This window comes from Vombatus ursinus, unplaced genomic scaffold (assembly GCF_900497805.2).
Source record: "Vombatus ursinus unplaced genomic scaffold, bare-nosed wombat genome assembly UNPS02010980.1, whole genome shotgun sequence".
Lineage (NCBI taxonomy): Eukaryota > Metazoa > Chordata > Mammalia > Diprotodontia > Vombatidae > Vombatus > Vombatus ursinus.
This window is the reverse complement of record NW_020950758.1, coordinates 722,429-743,206: the sequence shown is the minus strand read 5'-3', so window position 1 is coordinate 743,206 and position 20,778 is coordinate 722,429. Positions and strand designations below refer to the sequence as shown.

Genomic DNA, 20,778 nt, shown 5'->3' with positions numbered 1-20,778 from the left:
CACACACACACACACACACACACACACACACACACACACACACACACCCCCGCTGTGCTTGGCTCCTCTGGCGACCGTGAGAGACCTTGTTCTTTGTGCCGGGTTTTGGTTTTTTCCCTCAATCAAAACAAAAAGTGTGACTCGTCCTCCCGCATCTCTATTTCCCTGGAACAAAATGCATTTCACTTTTGAAGATTCCAACAGACTGGGGACAGACAGGCAGACCGAGTGGTTACTTTCCTATGTGAAACTTAAAACCACAATCTCCGGTTCACAAAAGGCTGGGTGAGTCACAGGAAGAGGCCACTTGTTTGCAGAACTCATTAAAGGCAATGTGAGGCGAAATGGATTTCCTAGGTCAATAAAGAGGTGGCTGGCCAGGGCAGGCGGCCACCTGACCAAGCCCAGGGCCTCCCTGAACCAGGAAGTCACCATTAGATAATCTAACCCCACCCTCCCCAGATTCCGCACTATCCCTCCAGCATCCAAGCCTTTCTCACCAGCTTCACCAGCTTCGGGTACAAATACGGAACTCAAAGTGATGTGTCCACCAAAAAGGTGCCTATGGTCTTCACTGGCCCTCAGTAAAACCCTGGAGCTGAGGACAGGAGGGGTGACCCCACCGGCTTGTGCCCCGGTCAGACCCTCTCTGGCACAAGTGTAAGCCAGAAAGCTTCCAGAGCGGGTCAGCCAGGGGGAGGAAGAGCCTGGAGAGCGTGCTCACAAGGACCGAAGGAAGCCGTTGGAGACAAGACTGGGGGTTACAGAGGACGTGTGACCCAGGGAAGAGGGAGCTACCCTCCATACCCTGGCTTCAAGTCCCATCTCTGACCCACACTGACCGTGTAACCCTGGGCAGGCAGACCACTTACGCTCCCAGGTTCCAGGTAGCTCTCCAAGATCAGAAGTGTAGAATTAGGGAGGACGTGATGGCTGGCTTCCAGTACACATCAGTCAGTAAATATTTATTAAGCTCCATCTACATGCCAGGCACTGTGGTAGTTAAGCAATGGGGAGACAACTACAAACAAAAACAAACATAGTATTTGAAGAACTGGATGAGGGGTCGCTTGGGTCTAGAGGACAGAATTAGTACTGGTGCATGGAAGTCATGTGGGCGCCATTTTGGCTTGACCAAAGGAAACACTTTCCAACAATGAAAATTGCCTCAAAGTGCAAACCAGCCATGAATTCTCAATCAGGAGACAAATGAGTTCCCCATTGCCTGAAGTCCTTGCGTGGAGGCGGGATGGCCTACAGTAGCAATTCTCCATCAGAGAGATTCATACCGCTTTCCAACAATCAGACCCTACCACTGGGGAGAGGTAGAGATGGAGACACCAAGGAGTCATCCACCAAGCGGTGAGCATTGAGGCTGTCAGAGGGGATGAGCTCATCACCAGAGAGTACTGGAGAGAAGGGGATCTTGGGGAGTACCCAATCTTAAGAAGTTTGAAGAGGATGAGGAGCCAAGATAAAGGAGGGTGGCCAGAGGGGTGAGAGGGAACCCTAAGCCTGCAGTAACAATGGAAACCAAGAGAGGATGGGGTGGTTCTCCCTCTTCACCTGCATCTCTTGGAATCCCTCATTTCCTTCCACTCAACTTCTTGCTTGAGAAGACCACAAGGGCCTGAAAAATGTCACTGGGTACAAGCTGTCATGTGAATTTGAGTTTCAGAGGATACATGTGGACACCATGATACATTCTAGATCTTTGGGCACCAAAGAGAGATTGAGAGCTAGAGCTAGGCTAGCCAGAGGCGGGAGGGCATCCGTCATAAAAGGAGCAGGCGTCGAGACTTCATGCTCGGGTCGCGTCCCATAGGACTTTTGGACCAGAAACAAGGCCTTGGGACTCTGACTCTCTAAATTCCACTGTCCACCTGCTTCATAAGGGGCGGCAAGTGCCTCACAGTCTTCTTGAGGCCATCCGGCCCACGGGACAATCCCAGATTCTCCCGATAAAAATCCAGGGGTCAGGCAAGGTGCAAGCTCAATGGAAGAGATGCAGAGAAATGGGATGAGGCAGGAAAGGGAGCGGTGACTTGCCCAGTGTCCCCCAAGGAGCCAGCATGGTACAGTGCCAACGACACTGGACTTGAGGATCTTGGTTTGGATCCCAGCTTCACCATGTAACGTCTTTGGATGAGTCTCCTCACCTCTCTAGGCCACATTCCTCCTCTAGAACCCAAGAGCGCTGGACGCCATGAGCTTTGAGGTCCCTTCTGTTTCTATAGAGAGAGCTGCAATCCGGACACATGTCCCCTGGCTTCAATGCATCACTTCCACTACTCTGGACCTCTAGCCCTAGGACAAGTGTGCCCCATGCCTCAGCCCAATGTCCTTCGAACATGACAGGACTCAGGTCAACCTGTTCACTCTCAGAACAGAAATCCTCCCCAAAAGACCCTTCATAATTAGCTGGTTGTGATTTCTATACCCCCAGGACCAAACTAATTAATACATGCTAGAGTCCCTTGGGCTCCAAAAAAAATCTTCCAAGGTCCCCAGGTGCGCAGTGTGGTACATTGGAAAGAACCTAAGATTGGAAGGCAAAGTGCTTCTGAGAAGAAATTTGGTTGGTGTAGTGAAGAAGGCCCTGGGCCTGGAGTCCAGAGGATCTGGGTTCAATTCTCACATCAGATCCCAACTTGTAAGTCATCTTAACCTCGATTTCCTCATCTGTAAAATGAGGGGTTGAGTTTGTGTCCTTTTACATCCCTTAAGGCTTGAAGTCTATGACCCAGTGACTAGCTGTATGCCCATAGGCAAGTCACTTAACTTCCCCCAGGCCTCAGTTTCCCTATTTGTAAAATGGTTAGATGACTCTTAAGGTCCCATTCAATTCCAAGTCTAGATTCGAGGATCCAGATTGGTCTGAGAGTGAAGCCTGTGTAGATCTTCACATCCAAAAGAGAACAGAGAATCCACGAGAACAGTTTGGTTGTCTTGGAGTTAGAATGGTCCCTGACTTCCTTCTTGCAGGTGTTTCAATAGAGTAGGGCTGCTTAGATACTAGTTAATGGGAAAAATTATTGTTTTCTTATTATATTAATAATCAACCTTATATACGGGACCCAAAAAGGCTCCTTTTGCTTGCTCCTCCAAAGACAGTCTCTCAAGGACATTTCTGACCTTGCCCCCAAATTCCCTCCACCCCAACCATCTTGTCTAGGGGGAATTCTACCTGTGACCCCACCATAGTCCTACCCTGGTAGGACTGGGTGGAGAATAAATTCTTTTGTATGGATTGCTGGAGGCAGAATGATTCAGGGAAAATGCTGACATAATCAGTCACCTTCTCCCAGCCCCTCATGAGAAAAAGCCCATCTCTCATTTTACTCTATTCATTCTATCATTAATTGGGGTTTTTTTTGAATCATTATTAAATTTTCTTTTAAATTTATGGAATAAAACAAGCATTTTTCTTCCCTCTCCCCTTCCACCACCACCCCCACTACCCCATCATTAATTGTTAACCAATCACAGAATAAAATACTTAACATTAGGGTATAGGGAACTCCTGGGTTCCTAGAGGATATCCCTACAGCCTGTATATTTTAGAGGAAAGACTCAAACCCAAGTTTTCCTGGCTTCAAGGGAGGTCTCTAACCAACTAGCCACACTGCCACTGGGAAAATCACCAAGAACCTTTCACAAATGGTTTAAAAATCCAACAGACGTGAATTCCAACAGCTTCCTCCATCACTCTTATTTATTGTAAATAAGTTTTCTGAATTTGCATCCAGCACAACAAAATGAAGTATGACAACGATTTGGCTTATCGCCGCACCACTGCAGACACACAGTACAAATACTGGACACACCTAGGCCTGGGCATGGGACGCCGGGGCCCGAGAGGGAAAGACCCGTCTCTCTGGAAGCTGGAATCGTTTCACGCCAACGGAACGGGGGTGTCAACACAGCGAGCGTTGTATTCTTTCCTCATCTGTGACGGCTGCTTTGTCGACTTTGTGCTTCAGATCAGAAAATCACGTTCCTTGGGGTGATGTGGAGATGCTTGTTCTCAAATCCACCACGGCAGGGCATTGTCATAGTTACCACCATTTTACCTACTTACAGGCATGGACACGCACTGAAACACACATTTATGTGTGGACTATACACATATATATATACAGGGATGTGTATAGATGTGTATGGATGTATTACACGTATATGCACACCATACGTATACGCATGCACTTACAATGCACATGTGGAGATGTGTGCCTATGCATGGGCATATGCATATACACACGTGTGCCTGTTACACAAAGTATATAATATACTTGTTATATATTGTAATATATATGTATATAATACACACATTCTCATTTTCTAAAGTATCAATGTAACTTGAACATTAGCTATCATTATAATTGTTTTCCTAAGTGCCCAAGTGTTTACCTTAAAGATGAAAAACCTCCCATATTAATCACAGAGTCTCCCTACTTGGCAAGGGTAACATGCCACTTCCATGTAGACCGCCCAAAGTGCCATGCCCTTGAACACCACTCTAAATGGGGGGTGATACAGGTTGAACCCTGACAAAGTGACTCTTGGGGGTAAGGTGTGAAGGAGCTGGGATGAACTCTTCTTGCCCCCAAGGTTGGATGGGTTATTACCTGCCCTTGAAACTTCTCTCCACTACCCCATGGTCCAGAAGCCTCGGTGTCCTTCAAAAGGTCTTACAAACCCAACAGGGGCAAATGCAGAACCAGGAGCTAGGGGTCGAAATGCCCACCTGTATTTGTCTGTGCATTTGGTAAATACAACAAATACAGACACCTGTACGTTTGTGAGGACCCGGGTGTCTATACAAACCACTCATGGTGGGAAAAAAGGGTTCTTTCTGGGAGAGAAATCACCAGAGTGAAGGAATATCTATGGACTTTCTTTCACAGAAAGAATAAAGACTTCATTAAACCATCCCCAAGGTTTCTCTCGGTTGTCTAATAGTGCAATTGAAATAGGAAAAGCATTCCCAGCTACACAAGTAAAACTTTCTTTAAAAAATATATATGTTCTCAAAAATAGGAAGCTCAGTCTCGTCACCAAGGCAGAGTTCCATTTCCCAAAATCTCTTCCCTGTGAGCCAGCCGGATGAATGCTGGTGCTGAGCAGGAATGGCCACCTCCCTGCCACAATCAAAGAAACCCAGATCTGAAACAGGATCTGATTTTAACCAACTGTTCATCCATGGGGCCCCATAATTGAGGGGGAGAGGAAGAGTTTAAGACAAGATGTGTTGCTGTGAAATTCTAGAGGCTATGGCTCTTTAGATGGAAAACTGAACAATGGCTGAGCAGCTATTTCTTTTTTAAAAAATAATATTATTTTTGATGAATTCAGGATGCTCACCATCCAAATGACTACAGAAAGAATCAAGCCAGTATGTTTATACATGAATACAAGGAGGAGTAGAAGATGCCATGAACCACACCTACAAAGAACGCAATTTAATGTTCTCCTCCAAAGACTTCAAACAAAGCAGGTTTCCTTTAACAGCGTCGAGAAAACGACCGTCACCCTCCTTTGGCATACATTCAGTTCAAGGCCACGTTTTTGGCACCAGCCCTTTCCCCAAGGGCCTCAGTTATCCTGTGTGCTGAAGAGAACGATGGTAACAAGGGAAATATTGCACATGGCGATCACAGGTAAAAGTAGCCGTGACGACGGCCTGAGAACCTCGGCCCCCAAGGCCACCATGTGTCTCAGGACATTCAGACGGCACTGGCACCCATTACAGACACATTCCAAAAAGAGCCTCGGCTCCACGGCACTAGGATGGGACCCTCCCAGAAGTGGGTGGTCTCCAGGGAGGGTGGAGCATGGGGGCAGGAGGAAGAAAAATAAATATGCCAAGTACATAGCTAAGTATTATGGATACAGAGGAATCAGGGTATCTTTCACAGAATACAAGCATGGAGAACTTTTCACTGACACCCAGAGATTAGAACCATGTGAAAAGACACAACCAAAGTTCAGCCCCAGAGAAAATAAAAATACAACAGAGAGAACTTCCTGAAGTAAATGCCCTTTCCCAGCAGTCGGGGTAGGACTCCCTTAGAAGAGGCCTCTTCCCTCTGACGTCACTCTTCCAAGGTGGCGAGATCTCTTTTGGCTCAGAAATAAGCCGCATGGGATCCATGCTGCTCTGAAATGTTCTGCCCACTTTTCACAAGCACGGAACACTTCTGATTTTGCTGAGTAACACTGAGGTCTGCATCAAAACAAAAACAAAAAACAACAAACCTTCTAGCGAGTCATTCTTTGGGTTTGTGAGCCCGCGTGGCACCAAGACCAATACTGGCCATGGCAGGCTATTACACTGTGCCCTTGTCCCTGGCCGGGTCCAACCAACAAGGAAGCCTTTCTACACAGTGAATGAAGCAACATTCTCCCAACACTTAAAACAGACTTGTCCTAAGTTACTTAGAAACGCTGTTTCAAGGGGAAGCTGGGCGAGTTGGGGTGGGGAGGGAGAATGAAACATTTCTAAATTTTTTAAGCAAGTGAACACAATGCCCCAAGTTCCAACTGAGCTCTTCACTAAGCCTATCCTTTAATCGGAGGTTGGCAAGTCCTTTGCGTTGATGTCACAAGGCTGTCAGTACGTGTCAGCAGAGGCTGAATGGATATCCTGATTTTCAAAAGGGGGTAAGGGCTCTCTCCAAAAAGTGAAGTTACTGAAAGTGTCCGAACAAGGGAAGTCTGAAGAATGGCTTCTTTTCAGCAATGGGAAAACGTGGTCAACCACCTCACAGAGTCTCACGTAACTGGGAAGAAAGCAGACAGGTCAATCATCACCACATGACGATGAACGTGAATCAATGATAACAACAATAAAAACACCTCAGGCGCTTTACACAAATTCTCTTACTGCATTCTCGCAACAACCCTGGGAGGGAGGCGCTATTTTATCCCCATTTTATAGATGAGGAAACGGAGGCTGAGAGGGGATAAAAAATGAGATCACACATCTAGTAACAGTCTGAGGCTGGATTTGAACTCGGGTCTTTCCTAGGTTCCAAATCCTACACTCCATCTACTGAGCCACCAAGCTACCCTTAATTACCCAACTGATCACAGAATCAAAGAATGTTAGGTGAGGTCAGGCTTAAATAGCAAAGAATATGTCAGGCATGGTGCTCACTGTCCCAAGAATGCTGGGCTTGGAGATCTGAGTTCAAATCCAACCCCTGGCCCTTTCTAGGAGACCTCAGCAGAGGGGCTCTCCCTTTCTGGCCACAGTTTCCTCATCTGTAAACTGGGGATCACTGCACCAGCTGGACCTACCTCACAGGCTTGGTAAGAGCTCACGTTTAAAATGTTCCAAACTGGAAGGTTTTTCAACCTTCAAACGCTGAGCAAACATCAGCAAAAGCTACACTGGGATCACCGTCATCTTCCACCCCAAACACCCAGAACATGAACAGCTCATTCCCAGTGCCGTGCATTTCTGAAGGTGGAAGGGCCTTCCGGATCAGGCAGCGCCCCCCCCCTTTGACAGACAGAGGAATGGAGCTCCTAGGAAGGGACAGGTCGCCGCATCTCACTTCAACGAACTAATCCCAGAATTATTCTAAAATCCATTCACAAAAGAGCAGATGTTTACATGTGTTTAAAGGTTCCCAAAGTGCTTTACGGCCTTCATCACATTTATGTCTCAGAGCAGCCCTATAAGGTAGGGTTACCCCATCTCTTTTCTTTTTGGGGGGAGGGGAGCATGGGGCTGTTGGGTCCCATGATTTCTTTCATATTGGGAACTTCCAGTGTGGACATCCACTCCTCTGGTGCAGATCTCCAACTGGCCCGTGATTTCTCCTCTCAACAACCTAAGGCTCAAAGAGCTGGTGACTTGCTCACAGTAACCTAGCCCATGGGTCACAGGCAGGTCTCGGATGCTAGCGTTCCCAAACCCACGGCCAGCCCGATCTCTACAATGCCACATGGCGTCTTTCTAATCAAGAAAGATTGTGCTCAGTATTGTCAGGGATGCAAAGAAAAACTGATGGATGGATGGATGGATGGATGGATGGATGGATGGATGGATGGATGATGGATGATGGATGGATGGATGGATGGATGGATGATGGATGGATGGATGGATGATGGATGATGGATGGATGGATGGATGGATGGATGGATGATGGATGGATGGATGGATGGATGAATGACTGAATGCACATTAAGGGCTCCCTATGTAAAGAGCACTGTGCTAAGTGCTGGGGTCCAAAAAGAAAAGCCAGACAATCCCTGCTTTCCAGGGGTTCCCACTCTAATGGGAGATAGCCCCCAGGGAAGGTTTGGCTACAAGTCAGACGAGAAGGTCCTATGATCTTCAGGAACAAAGGAGGTGCTCAGGCCTTCTCTTCAGTGTCATCTCCACTGGTAAAATCTGCCTGTTTCTGATGCTGCCCCACCCGGCGTGGCCCAGGGCTTTTTCTGGAGGCCAGCACCTTCCTTTCTGGGTCTTCCGTAGCTGTGGCTGCAGCACCAGCAGGAGCTGTCCCCAGCCTGCTTCCCAAGATGATCCCTGTGGGTACTGGGCTGGAAGTATTGCTGTTCCCAGCTCTCAGGTTGAGGGTCCTGGCCAGAGGGAAGATGGCGGCCCAAGCGGAGGTGGAGGTCTGACCTGCCCGACACATGCTGCCTCCTGGCTCTCCCTCATGGCGTTCTACGCGCCTCAGCCAGGCTGACCCAGCTGCCCTACAGGGGGCAGTGGGTGAGGATTGCCATCAACCCCCTCCTCCATGGGAGCTAACTCCTCAGATGATTGCTGCGGGTGCTGAGCCGAAAGCAGGAGCCATGGTCCAGCAATGCTGACACCCCCAGAGCCAGAAACATGGGGGAAGAGCCCAGCCCTCACCCTGTCTGCCACTAACTAGTACCACGGCCAAGAGCAAGTCCCGTCCCCCTGGAAGTCAGCATCTTCATCTACTCTCTTGGGCCTCAGTGTCCCTCTTAGAAAACCAATTAGGATGCACATCTCCTCCTACAACCCATGCCAGACCAGAAGTACCTCAAGGGCAGGGACCATCATCTCCTTATCGCTTCCTTTGCTCTACCCTGGACAGACTCCATCTGGGCACCCATTTTAAAGAGGGCATGGTGAGGAGCACAATGGTGAGCCAGTTTAACCTGGAGAAAACTTAGCAGAGAAGCAATAACCATCTTCATGTATTAAACCTGTGCTCGGCCTCAGCGCCCAGAGCTAGGAAGATGGTGGCAAGTGAGGCCAGGCTCATCATGAGTCACAGGACTCGTCAGAAAGAAAACCTTCCCCCAACTGACGGCTACCCAAACATTGGTGGGCCCTGGGACCCCTCCTCAGCAGCTCCTGGGGCACTCTAGGACCTCCGTTGGGGCTTTTAAATCCTTCCTACTGTCCCAGCGTTCCCACACCTGACTGCCCTCCATGAGCTTCTCAGTCCGATGACACTGGCCTCCTGGCTGTCCTGGCTTCCATCCTGGCCGCCCTCCTCTCCAGGTTCCACCTTCATCCTCACCCTCCCTGGGCTCAGGACCATGGCCAATACCCCTGTCCCTCCTCTTCCACCAAGTGAGGAGCTCTAGCCTTTAGGCTCTAGCCTCTCCTCTCCCGGAGCTAACGTTCCCTGTCCTGAGGTCCCCCCATCCAGCGCCCATGTTCTCGGTTCCACAGTCATTCTAACGGGCAGCTCCTTTAGCTCAGATTCACCAGAATAATTAGGGGCAGAATCACAGGAACGGGGGTTAAATGCCCCACATTCTCTCCCCCCAGAACCCGGTGTCAGCGGCTGTGACCAGGGAGCCCCCCGAGTTCCTGCCAGAGAACGGACGGGAAGTGATACTCACGATGAGATGTTGGTCTTGGCGTGTTCTTGTACCAGTTCTCCTTTGGGGTTGACGGTAAATATTCGATTCAAGGTCACGCCCACTTGCTTGTAAGAGTACACATCCTAAAGCATGAGTTCAAGGTCAACGAAAATCCCATTAGACAAGGAAATAAACTCCACTCTGACTGTCAGGTCAGTCAACCAGCAGTTAGGAAGCACCTACTACGCGCCAGGCACGGTGCTAAAGGCGGGGCATACGAAGAAAAGCAAAAACGGTCCCCGCTGGCAGGTAGCTCCCCGCATGAAGACTGCGCACAAAACAATTCCCTTGCCCACCACCTGGCTGCACAGGCAGCTGAAGGGTCTGGAAGCACCCCCAGAATCATCTGCCACTTTCCTGAGCCCGACCCCACCTTTTCCAGCTCCCACTCAGTCATCTCTTCCAGGTCCCTCTCACTTAGATGTTGATACAGAAAAATATTTTGCAGAGACTTGGGTTCAAATCCTAGCTCGGATGCTTACTGCCCGTGGCCAAGTGCCTCGGGCCCCCTCCCCACGCTAAGCTTTCCCAAGAAGACAGTCGCCACTGTAACAGCCACTCTGCTCTGCACAGCCGTGGATGCTCACCGCAGGCCGGTTCCCGAAAGCAGCATAGAAGGGATCCGTGTTTGGAAGAAACAGGTTTTTGATGTCCGTCAAACACTGAACTTTAAATTTCTCAGGCTTCTTTTCGATGACCTCTCTGTGAAGAGAAAATCATAATGGAGGGCCATCGGTTCCGAAATAGCACATTGGCCACTCGCTGGGAAACCAGCATCCTGATGGAGGTGTCTGGTCTGGACCAGCTCCGGGCCCTGCAGAGGGAAGAGCCTTCAACAGCAACCAAGGGGGATGAAGCGTTTTCTACACACACGACCCTGGGCTTGCCTTTGGGGGTACAAGGACCTCCTGCCCCTCACGGAGCTTACCATCTAACGGCAGGGGGATACAAAATCGCCAAAAGTCAGGGCAGGTAGGGGCCACCACAGCCATCTCGTCTGACCCCTACCCTCTCTAATACAGACCCAGAGCTCACCACCAATTCAGTTCAATTCAATAAACATGTATTAAGCACCTACTGTGTGCCGGGGACACAAAAAGAGGCAGTGCCTGCCCTCAGGGAGCTTATAGTCCTTCCAAGACAGCCCCATTCCCCTCTAGGACAACTCTAGTTATTAAAGAGTATTTTGTGGAGGTGGGGGTTACGGTGTGGAATACTGTCTACAGTCAGAAATTATTAATGTTGGCTGGTTTGGCTGAATCAATTATCCTTTCCTGGTAACTGTGTACTGAGACGAAGCACGGCCTGGTGGATACAAAGTTGGCTCAGGGCCCAGAAGACCTGCGTTCAATTCCTGACGTGCATTAGCCAAGTGACCAAAGGTATGTCACTCCACCTCTCCAAGGTCCCTGCCAGCACGCATGGCTGGAGGGAGCTCCCTCCAACGGGAACTCCCCAGGCCCAGGAAATGACAGAAGCAAGGCCCTCTCCTAGATGAAGAAAGGCTCGGGGAGTTGAGAAGGGAGGAAGGAGCTCTGCGGAAATGAAGATGATTACAAAAATAAGGCATATACACACATATACATTTTACTCAATACAAACATTTTTTAAATAAAATACCACTGAGTGCAAAAAAAAAAAACCCAACTAGATAATGCCTTAATCAGTGGGAAGAATCTGACTCATATTTCTGAGCAGGTGCAATAGATTAAAATTTAAAAAAAAAACCTAAAAAAAAACTTTTTTAAAGATATTTCATGAGGGGAAAGAGGTGTCCTTCGGCCACTGCTGGACTTGGAGTCAGGAAGCTGGTTCAGATCTCGCGCGTCTGAGCCTCAGTCTCCCAATCTATGAAATGGAGACTATCGTGCCTACGTCCTCGGGCCCTTACAGTACCCTGCAAACCTCAAGGCGCTGTGTCGAGCGCCCCTCAGTATGCCGAGTGGGAGGGCACAGAGCACCTTGTCTCATGGGATTTCTAGACCAAAGAACTCCTCGCAGACCATCCACTGAGGGCTGCAGCCAACCCCACTGATGACCTGGATTTCTCCTTCAGTTTGCTAGCCACGATGGCTCTTGGGTGTGGGAGCAGGTAACCGGACCAGACGAAGCGTCCTCTCCTCTGGAAGCATGTGCTTGTCCTTTGGGCTCTGGCGCTGGAGCAAGGCGCGCAGCGGCAGAGACCCAGGGACCCTCAGCAGCAAGGGCTGCCCCCGGCAGGGGAGGGGGGGTTCACGCATGTCTGCGGCCCAGCAGGGGCTCTGGACTGACGCTTTCAGACACAGAGAGAGCAAGACAGCCAGAAAGCACTGGGATGTGCGCGTGCATGTGTGTGTGTGTGTGTGTGCGTGTGTGTGTGTCTGTGTGCGTGTGTGTGCATGCGTGGGTATGTGCGTGTGAGTGTGTGTGCGCGCGCATGTGTGTCTGTGTGCGTATGTGTGTGCGTGTGTGTGTGTGTGAGTGTGTGTGCGTGCGCATGTTTGTGTCTGTGTGAGTATGTGTGTGTGTGCGTATGTGTGTGAGTGTGTGTGCGTGTGAGTGTGTGTGCATGCATGGGTGTGTGCATGTGAGTGTGTGTGCGAGTGTGTGTGTGTACATGAGTGTGTGTGCGTGCGCATGTGTGTGTCTGTGTGAGTATGCGTATGTGTGTGAGTGTGTGTGCGTGTGAGTGTGTGTGCATGCATGGGTGTGTGTGTGTGAGTGTGTGTGCGAGTGCATGTGCATGTGTGTGTCTGTGTGTATGTGTGCGTGTGTGTGTGTGTGTGAGAGAGAGACAGAGACAGGGGGAAACAGAGAGACAGAAGGAGACAGAGACAGAGAAAGAGAGAGGGAGAGAGAGAGACAGAGAGAGAAACAGACAAAGACACAGAGACAGAAAGAGAGAGAGGGAAAGGGACAGAGAAGAGAGAGGGGAAAGGAAAAGGAGGGAGGGAGGAAGAGAAAGGGAGGAGAAAGAGGAGAGAAAGAGAGAGAGAGAGAGGAGAAGGAAGGGGTGGAGGGAGGGAGAAGGAAAGGGAGAGACAGACAGACAAGGCCATTTCGGGGGGGGGGGGGTCTCCACAACACTGGGCCAGGTAGAGCCATGGAGAGCCAGCCCTTCCCAGGAACATGGAGCCGCCAGGCCCCTCAGCAACCCCACTCAGAGCCAAGGCAGCTTTGTGGGGAGAAGGTAAGGAGCATGATGGAGGGTCCGGGGCCAGTTTTCAGCTCTATGACAACAGGAGATTCCCTTTCAGCTCTGGCTGCCCAGGTCCCTCTGACCTCTGAAGGGCATGAAAGGGTCAATCCCCCTTTAAAAAACAATCATTGATCTAAATAATTGGAAAAACATCAGGTGCTCATGAGTAGGCCCAGTTAATATAATAATAATGACAATTCTACCTAAGCTAATTTACTTATTCAGTGCCATACTAATCAAACTACCAAAAACTATTTTATAGCAAAAAGATTCATCTGGAAGAACAAAAGGTCCAGAATATCAAGGGAACTAATGAAAAGAAATGCAAGGGAAGGTGGCCTAGCTGTACCAGACCTTAAATTGTATTATAAAGCAGCAATCATCAAAACTACTTGGTACTGGCTAAGAAATAGAGTGGTGGATCAGTGGAATAGGTTAGGTATGCAAGACACAGTAGTCAATGACTATAGTAATCTACTGCTTGATAAACCCAAAGACTCCAGCTTCTGGGCTAAGAACTCACTATTTAGCAAAAACTTCTAGGAAAACTGGAAAATGGTACAGCAGAAATTAGGCATAGACCAACAGCTTACCAGCATACCAAAATAAAGTCAAAATGGCTAAATGAGTTAGATATAAAGGCTGATACTATAAGCAAACTGGGAGAGCAAGGACTAGTTTACCCGTCAGATTTATGGAGAACAGAAGAATTTATGACCAAACAAGAGATAGAGAACAGTATGAAATGCAAAATGGATAATTTTGATTACATTAAATTGAAAAGTTTTGCACAAACAAAGCCAATGCAACCAAGATTAGGAAGGAAGCAGAAAACTGGGAAAGAATTTTTACAACCAGTGTCTCTGATAAGGGCCTCATTTCTAAAATACAAAGAGAACAAAGTCAAATTTATAAGAATATAAGTCATTCCCCAATTGATAAATGGTCAAAAGACATGAACAGGAAGTTCACGAAGAAATTAAAGCTATCTATAGTCATATGAAAAAATGCTCTAAATCACTATTGATTAGATAAATCAACTCTGAAGTACCACATCACACCTATCAGATTGGCCAACATGACAAAACAGGAAAATGATAAATGTTGGAGAAGATGTGGGAAAATTGGAACACTAATGCATTGCTGGTGGAGTTGGGAAATGATCCAACCATTCTGGAGAGCAATTTGGAACTATGCCCAAAGGGCTATAAAACTCTTCATACCCTCTGACCCAGCAATAGCACTTCTAGGGCTGCATCCCAAAGAGATCATAAAAATGGGAAAATAACCCACACGTACAAAAATACTTAAGAGCAGCTCTTTTCGTGGTGGCAAAGAATTGGAAATTGAGAGGATGCCCATCCATTGGGGAATAGTTGAACAAGTCGTGGTATATGAATGTAATGTAATATTATTGTGCTAGAAGAAACGATGAGCAGGCAGACTCAGAAAAACCTGGAAAGACTTGTATGGTCTGATGCTGAGTGAAGTGAGCAGAACCAGGAGAATGTCATACACAGTAACAGCCACATTGTGTGATGACTAATATTGATAAACTTAACCCTTCCCAGCAATACAAGGATGTAAGACTTCTCCAGGGGCCTCGTGATGGAAAATGCCATCCAGAGAAAGAACTATGGAGTCTGAATGCAGATCCAAGCATACTATTTTCTCTCTCCTTTTCTTTTGTTTCCTCTTTCTTGTGATTCCTCCTATTGGTTCTAATTCTTGCTTACAACATCACTAATGTGAAAATATGTTTAATAGGAATGTATATGTAGAGCCTATATCAGATTGCCCACTGTCTTGGGGGGGGAGGTGGGGAGGGAGGGGGAGAAGATTGAAAACTCAAAAGCACATGGAAGTGAATGTTGAAACATCACCTAGCTCTCCCAGCCAAGGATGAAGGCAGCTTGAGGCCACCACAGCCTCGGGGCAGAGCCCCCAGGACCCCCTGGAGCAGCCCAACCAAGGCTGGAAGGGACCTTGGGCTTCCTCTAGCAGAACTTGTTCACTTTACAGATGGGGAAACTGAGGCCCAGGGCCGCGATTCAAGCCCAGGTCTTCTCACCCCAGAGCCAACATTCTCTTACTGAACTGAAATCTGCCTACAGAATGCCCAATCACGGCACCTCTACATGGAAGGACTTCAAGGATCCCAAGCCCTCCCATTCTATTCTGAGCCCCCTAAAAGCCTCCCTCCAGGCTTTGCAGACAATCACAGAGCCAAGACTCGAACACAGATCCTAGGAGGAAAGGCAAGGGGGCGCTGGGAGGCTAAGGTTTGGCACTAAGCACCCCCCTTCCATCCGCTCCTCCAGCCTCCTCTCCCCATCATATGTGTGGTCCTCGCACCCCCCTGGAGCCTTCCCTAAGGAGGGTCCCTCGCCCCCCCACTCTCGCAACGGTGCCCTAAATCAGAGTGCACGAGCGAGGCCAGGGGCTCCTTCCTACCTGTGCAGGGCAGAGAACAGGCTGCTGGGGCTGAGCAGCAGTGGGCCCTGGGGCAGCACGGTCCCCCGCTCGTTCACCCAGTGCAGGTAGCCTCGCGTCATGTCCGCCATCCCGATGGCCCTCGCCGAGCAGTAGAGGAACTTGTAGCCATTTCTGCAGGAGGGCGAGAAGGAACCAGGCGGTCACATCCATGACCCCCACCCCGGGACGGCCAGCACAGCTCAGCTCCCACTCCCACTGGGAGTCCAGCTGCCTCTCCCAGGCTAATGAAAAGGGAAGGGGTGGGGGCAGCGGAGAAGGTTTCTTCACAAAATCTCCAGAAAGCACAGCACTTATCAACAAGCATGTGTGAGCACCTACTGTGTGCAGAGCCCTGGGGAACAGCTCTGGGGTGAGAACAAAGTCTGGATCAGGCCCAGCCCTACCTTGTATGGAGATGTGAGACATGCAGAGATGTGAGATAATCAATACGCCATACCTACTGATGTCCATGGTAAATAAAACGAGGCCCCTTAGCAATAACAGCTGACGTTTCTGAGTGCCTAAGCTTTGAAAGCATCTTGCGTGCTCCTCTCACTGATCACCACGGCGATCGCGGGAGTAGGTGCTGTAGCTGCCCCCATTTCACAGATGAGGAAGCCGGGGCTTACGTGACTGCTCAGGGTCACTCAGCCAGCAGCACACAGCAGTCACCCAGATGACCAACACAGATCAAAGAAGAAGGGAAGGAAATCCTGGGCTCCCTACGGTCCCGAGAGCGGAGAGTGTTCTGGGTGTAGGTGTGGGGAATGGCCTGGTCAGGGGGCAGGGCCGGGCAGGAGGGGCCCTGAGCTGGACCCCGAGGGCTCTGGGCCTATTCCCAGCTCGACCCCAGGAGCCTGCTGAGGTCAGGCCAGTCACTCTTCCTGGGCCTCAGTTTCCTCACCAAGAAGATAAAGGGGGTAGAGGGGCAGCTAGGTGGTGCAGTGGATAGAGCACCGGCCCTTGGAGTCAGGAGGACCTGAGTTCAAACCCAGCCTCAGACAATGATACTCACTAGCTATGGGACCCTGGGCAAATCACTTAACCCAGATTGCCTCGCCAAAAAAAAAGGAAAAGAAAGATAAAGGGAGTAGATCAGGGGATGTCTACAGTCTCTTCAAGCTTTCATGGCTTATATTCTAAGGCCCCTTCCAGCTCCAACATCCCTGGGTCAACTCAGTTCAAAACACTATTTATTAAACTCCCACTACAATGGGGAGGTCTCCTCAGGAAAAAAAAAATCTAGCAACACCACTTTTAGGCTTAATCAGCATTATTAACACTTTCTTAAGTCTTGAAGTCAGCCACACAATAAGCCAGCCCTTTGTAGGATTCTCTGCAACTGCCCATTCCTGAGGCATAAATGCTTACACTGGACATTTAACAATCAGCTCTCACCCGAGCCAGTTCAGGCTGGCTCCCTGATAGACCCTAATGATCTTTGCTCCAAGAGCCCTGCAGCTCAGAATTGTAACGCGTAACACGGAGCACTTCAACCTTCCCAAAGCGCCCCCCATCTCTGCTGATTCTCACGACACCCCTGGGAGGTAGGGGCCATTTTCATCTCTGTTCCAAGGCCCATCCCAGGTCTGACGTGCCAAGAATGGCCGAGGCCTATCCTCAGACACTGATTAGGAGCCCATCTGTGCATGGCCTCAGGCCAGGCACCGGAGAAAGCTCCAGCCCTGCTGAAGACTTACAAGAACACCGAAAGGATGTGAAGGGCCAGCCAGGCACAGCCCAGGTGGGGTAAGGCCTCCAGGCAGGGAGGGTCATCACAGAACCTCGGAATCTTTCCCAGCCAGAAGGAACATTGTACGGTCTGATCCACCCTCAAAAATCAACATACCGTTTAAGCAGTCATCTAGCATCCACTTGAAGCCATCTAGTGACGGGGATCTCACTACCTCCTTGTTGTGAAATTTTTCAGAACTTCAAGCCTAAAACGGCCTCTTTGAGACCTCTACCCACCAATCAGTCAATCAATCAATCATTCAATCAACAGATATTTCCTAAGCACCTCCTACGTGCCATGAACTGTGTCCCAGAACAAACCTTTGCTTACATCCTGACTACTATACCCCACTGCTGAAAACCTGTGCGGTAAAAGATCCGGGGGCAGTGAGCCCATCTGCTCAGGAAGGAGACACGGAGACCCGGCGGTGACGGGAGGCATCCTCCTCCAGCACGTTTTCCTCAGAGGCAATCTGTGCCAATCCACTCCAACGGCCTCTGGAGAAGTCATCTGGTAAGCCACCTTCAGCTTAAAACAGCCGCTGAACCCACACAAGGGACCGCTCTGTCTTCATTCCCCGCCCAGGAGAGGGACGCGTCATCCTCGAGAGTCAAAAACTGGCCCTGCCTGACGTTTCTGACTTTGTTCGTCCAACCTCTCGGTGGTGCACGGGCACTTCATTGTGGACTTCACACCGGCAGCCACTCCTTCTGGTGACTTGGCATTCACGATTTGGTTCTCATTGGTTCAGTCGCTCGGCAAACATGTTAAAAACACCTTGGAATGCTTCCCATAGATCACCCCTGGGCCCGGAGCGGGGTCCTGCCTTAGAACCTTGAACATCCTTCAAAATTTCAGCTCCATGAGACTCCTGGTCCCCTGAGAGGCTAATGCCCCTCCTCCCCCACTGACCGCGTATGTGCCATAGCCCTCCCCAGCCCCAGGACACCACAAACTCCTTGAGGGCAGGAACCATATCCTGTGCCTCTTGGCACTTAGTAGGCTCTCCCTCCATATAAAAAAAAGATACATATATATATATATATATATATATATATATATATATATACACACACACACACACACATATATTTACATACATACATACACATATACATACATATATACACACCTAGCATGGGGCCTGGCACACAGTAGGCACTTAATAAATATTTATTGGATTACATTAGATAACTCTTTTTGTTGTGGCAAAAAAATTGGAAACTGAGTAGGTGCCCATCACCTGGGAAAGTGCAGAACAAATTGGAGTACAGGAACATGGCAAAATGACCAAGAGAACGGCTTCAGAAAATGTTTGTACTCACAACACACTGTGAGGACAAACAACTCAGAAAGACTGAGACTCCGCGGGGGGCCGTGAGAGACTCCCCCCCTGACAGAGCGGGCGGGCCGCGCCCTCTCACAAAGAGGCGATGGCCATGAATGACAGGAAAGTGCTACAGGAATGTTAGTTATTATTTTTAAGAAGGAGATTGCAGGGCAGCCAGGTGGTGCAGTGGATAGAGCTCTGGCCCTGAAGTCAGGAGGACCTGAGTTCAAATCCGGCCTCAGACACTTGACACTCACTAGCTGCGTGACCCTGGGCAAGTCACTTAACCCCTATTGCCTCACCAAAAAGCAAAAAAAAGAAAAAAAGGAGACTGAGTTTTTTACATAGGCAAGGCAGGAATCTGTTTTGCTTGACCATGCATATTTATGACAAGAGGTTTTTTGTTTTGTTTTTCTTTTTTCATTGTGGGAAAGAAAATAAATGACTATTACTTGGAAAAAAAAAACATTTTAATTTAATTTTTTTAAGACAGACATCACACACAGAGCATTAGCTATGCAGGCATGCTGACACCAAGGAGGGGTAAGGGGGAAAGGACCAATGCTTGAACACTTACTGGCTGACTTTATGATAGAGCTTTGCAATCCCTTGGTGCGTCCAATCCTTGCCAAGCGTGGGCAAAATATGCCCTAACGTGTCAGATCTAGGAAGAGAGGAACGAGAGAGTCAAGGGAGAGGTGAAAGGGGAAGGAGGTATGCTGTCCAACGGTCACTCACCCTGGCAAGGGTTCCTGCCCTTTGAGCACAGGTAACCAAGCTCCCACCCCCTTACTCACCCAGGCAATTCTCCTTCTGGCCATAAGGGTAACGTGATCAAATGTACACCCTGCTACAAGCAGGGTGCATCCATCATGCCCTGAGAGGGAGCAGCCAGCAGCAACACCGGACAAGCATCTCTGAATTGGGGCTCCTTCAAGAAATCACTGTGCCAAATCACCAGGATACACTGAGAGAGAAGGGCAGCCCCGGGGCCCCTACCTCAGGCAGGCAAGCACGTCATTTGGTGGACATACCGTGTGATGGTTCCATCAATGTCAGAAATGATCACTTTGTCATCCCAGTCCCAGAGGTAGATGGTGCCTTCACAGCGGCAGGTGCCCTGGTACTGGGTGGTAACGCTGAAAACCACATCGTTGGGACCGTTCTTTAACTTTAAGCTTTTCTGAAAAACACCAGGGGCACGGTTATCAATCAACCAATCATCCCACAAGCATTTATTAAGGCCTACTGTGTACCAGACCCTGGGCTAAGAATTTAGACACTGAGTGAGAAGACCTATGTTCATATCCTGTCTCAGATGCTTATGAGATCTGTGATTCTTGGCAAATTACTCAACTTCTGCCTGCCTCAGTTTCCTCATCCGTAAAATGAGGATAATAATAGCACCTACCTTATTCTTTATAATAAGAAGAGTTCACTGAGAGGAGAAGAGGGAGGGATACATTAGAAAACACAAGGGAATTGAAAACAAAAGTCATCAATAAAATTTACTTTAAAAAAATTCTAGAGGCAAGATTCAAACAAAGGGCTACCAGGTACAGTGATTTACAAATGAAAGCAATATGTAAATGTTAGCTCTTAAGAAAGCCCGAGGAAGCTTCCAGGCTCCTCAGTTCCAGGACCAGAGATGGAAGAAACCAGAGTCCAAGCCCCCATTTTGCAGATGAGGAAACTGAGGCCCACAGACATTAGAAGGCCATTCTGAGAACAGAATATGTAAGGAAGCATTTAATAGAAATTAAAGCCGTCCACAAGATGAATGGGTTACATATGTGTGTGTGTGGGTGGGTGGGGTGTGTATGAGAGAGAGAGAGAGAGAACAGAAGAGAAGGGGAGAGGGAGAGACAGAGGCAGGGACACAGACAGGAGGATCCCAATCACCAGAAAGTGTCGAGTGAAGACCCGGGGGCCACTTCTACTGAGGGGGGGCCAAAGATGGGGGGGGGGGGGAGTGTTCAAGTCTCCTAGAGAGGAGTATTCCCATACCAGGGAGGGGCGTAGGTGAGCTGTCCTCACACTGTCCTTCCAGTGGAATTCTGACTGCCTTCCCCTCCCCAGCCCCCCCCCACCTTCCCCCCGGTCTCCCTGTGTCCATCTTCTCTTCTCTCTCTCTCTCATTCGTAACTTGGGGTCCGTGAATTTATATTTAGACAGACAGGCAGGCAGAGAGCTCCT

General features: G+C 49.1%; 1 protein-coding gene across 1 annotated transcript in view; it reads right to left on the bottom strand.

The window, feature by feature from the left end:
- Positions 1 to 3,690: 3,690 nt before the first annotated feature.
- LPIN1 (lipin 1) overlaps positions 3,691 to 20,778 on the bottom strand; it is a 71,786-nt gene continuing 54,698 nt past the window's right edge. Inside the window, exons 15-20 of the mRNA XM_027855624.1 lie at positions 19,617 to 19,765; positions 19,160 to 19,246; positions 15,497 to 15,649; positions 10,452 to 10,566; positions 9,844 to 9,947; positions 3,691 to 6,782 (exon numbers count right to left, since the gene is read on the bottom strand). Coding sequence (XP_027711425.1) covers positions 6,614 to 6,782; positions 9,844 to 9,947; positions 10,452 to 10,566; positions 15,497 to 15,649; positions 19,160 to 19,246; positions 19,617 to 19,765 — 777 coding nt within the window. The 3' untranslated portion in view covers positions 3,691 to 6,613. The remainder of the gene's footprint in view (positions 6,783 to 9,843; positions 9,948 to 10,451; positions 10,567 to 15,496; positions 15,650 to 19,159; positions 19,247 to 19,616; positions 19,766 to 20,778) is intronic.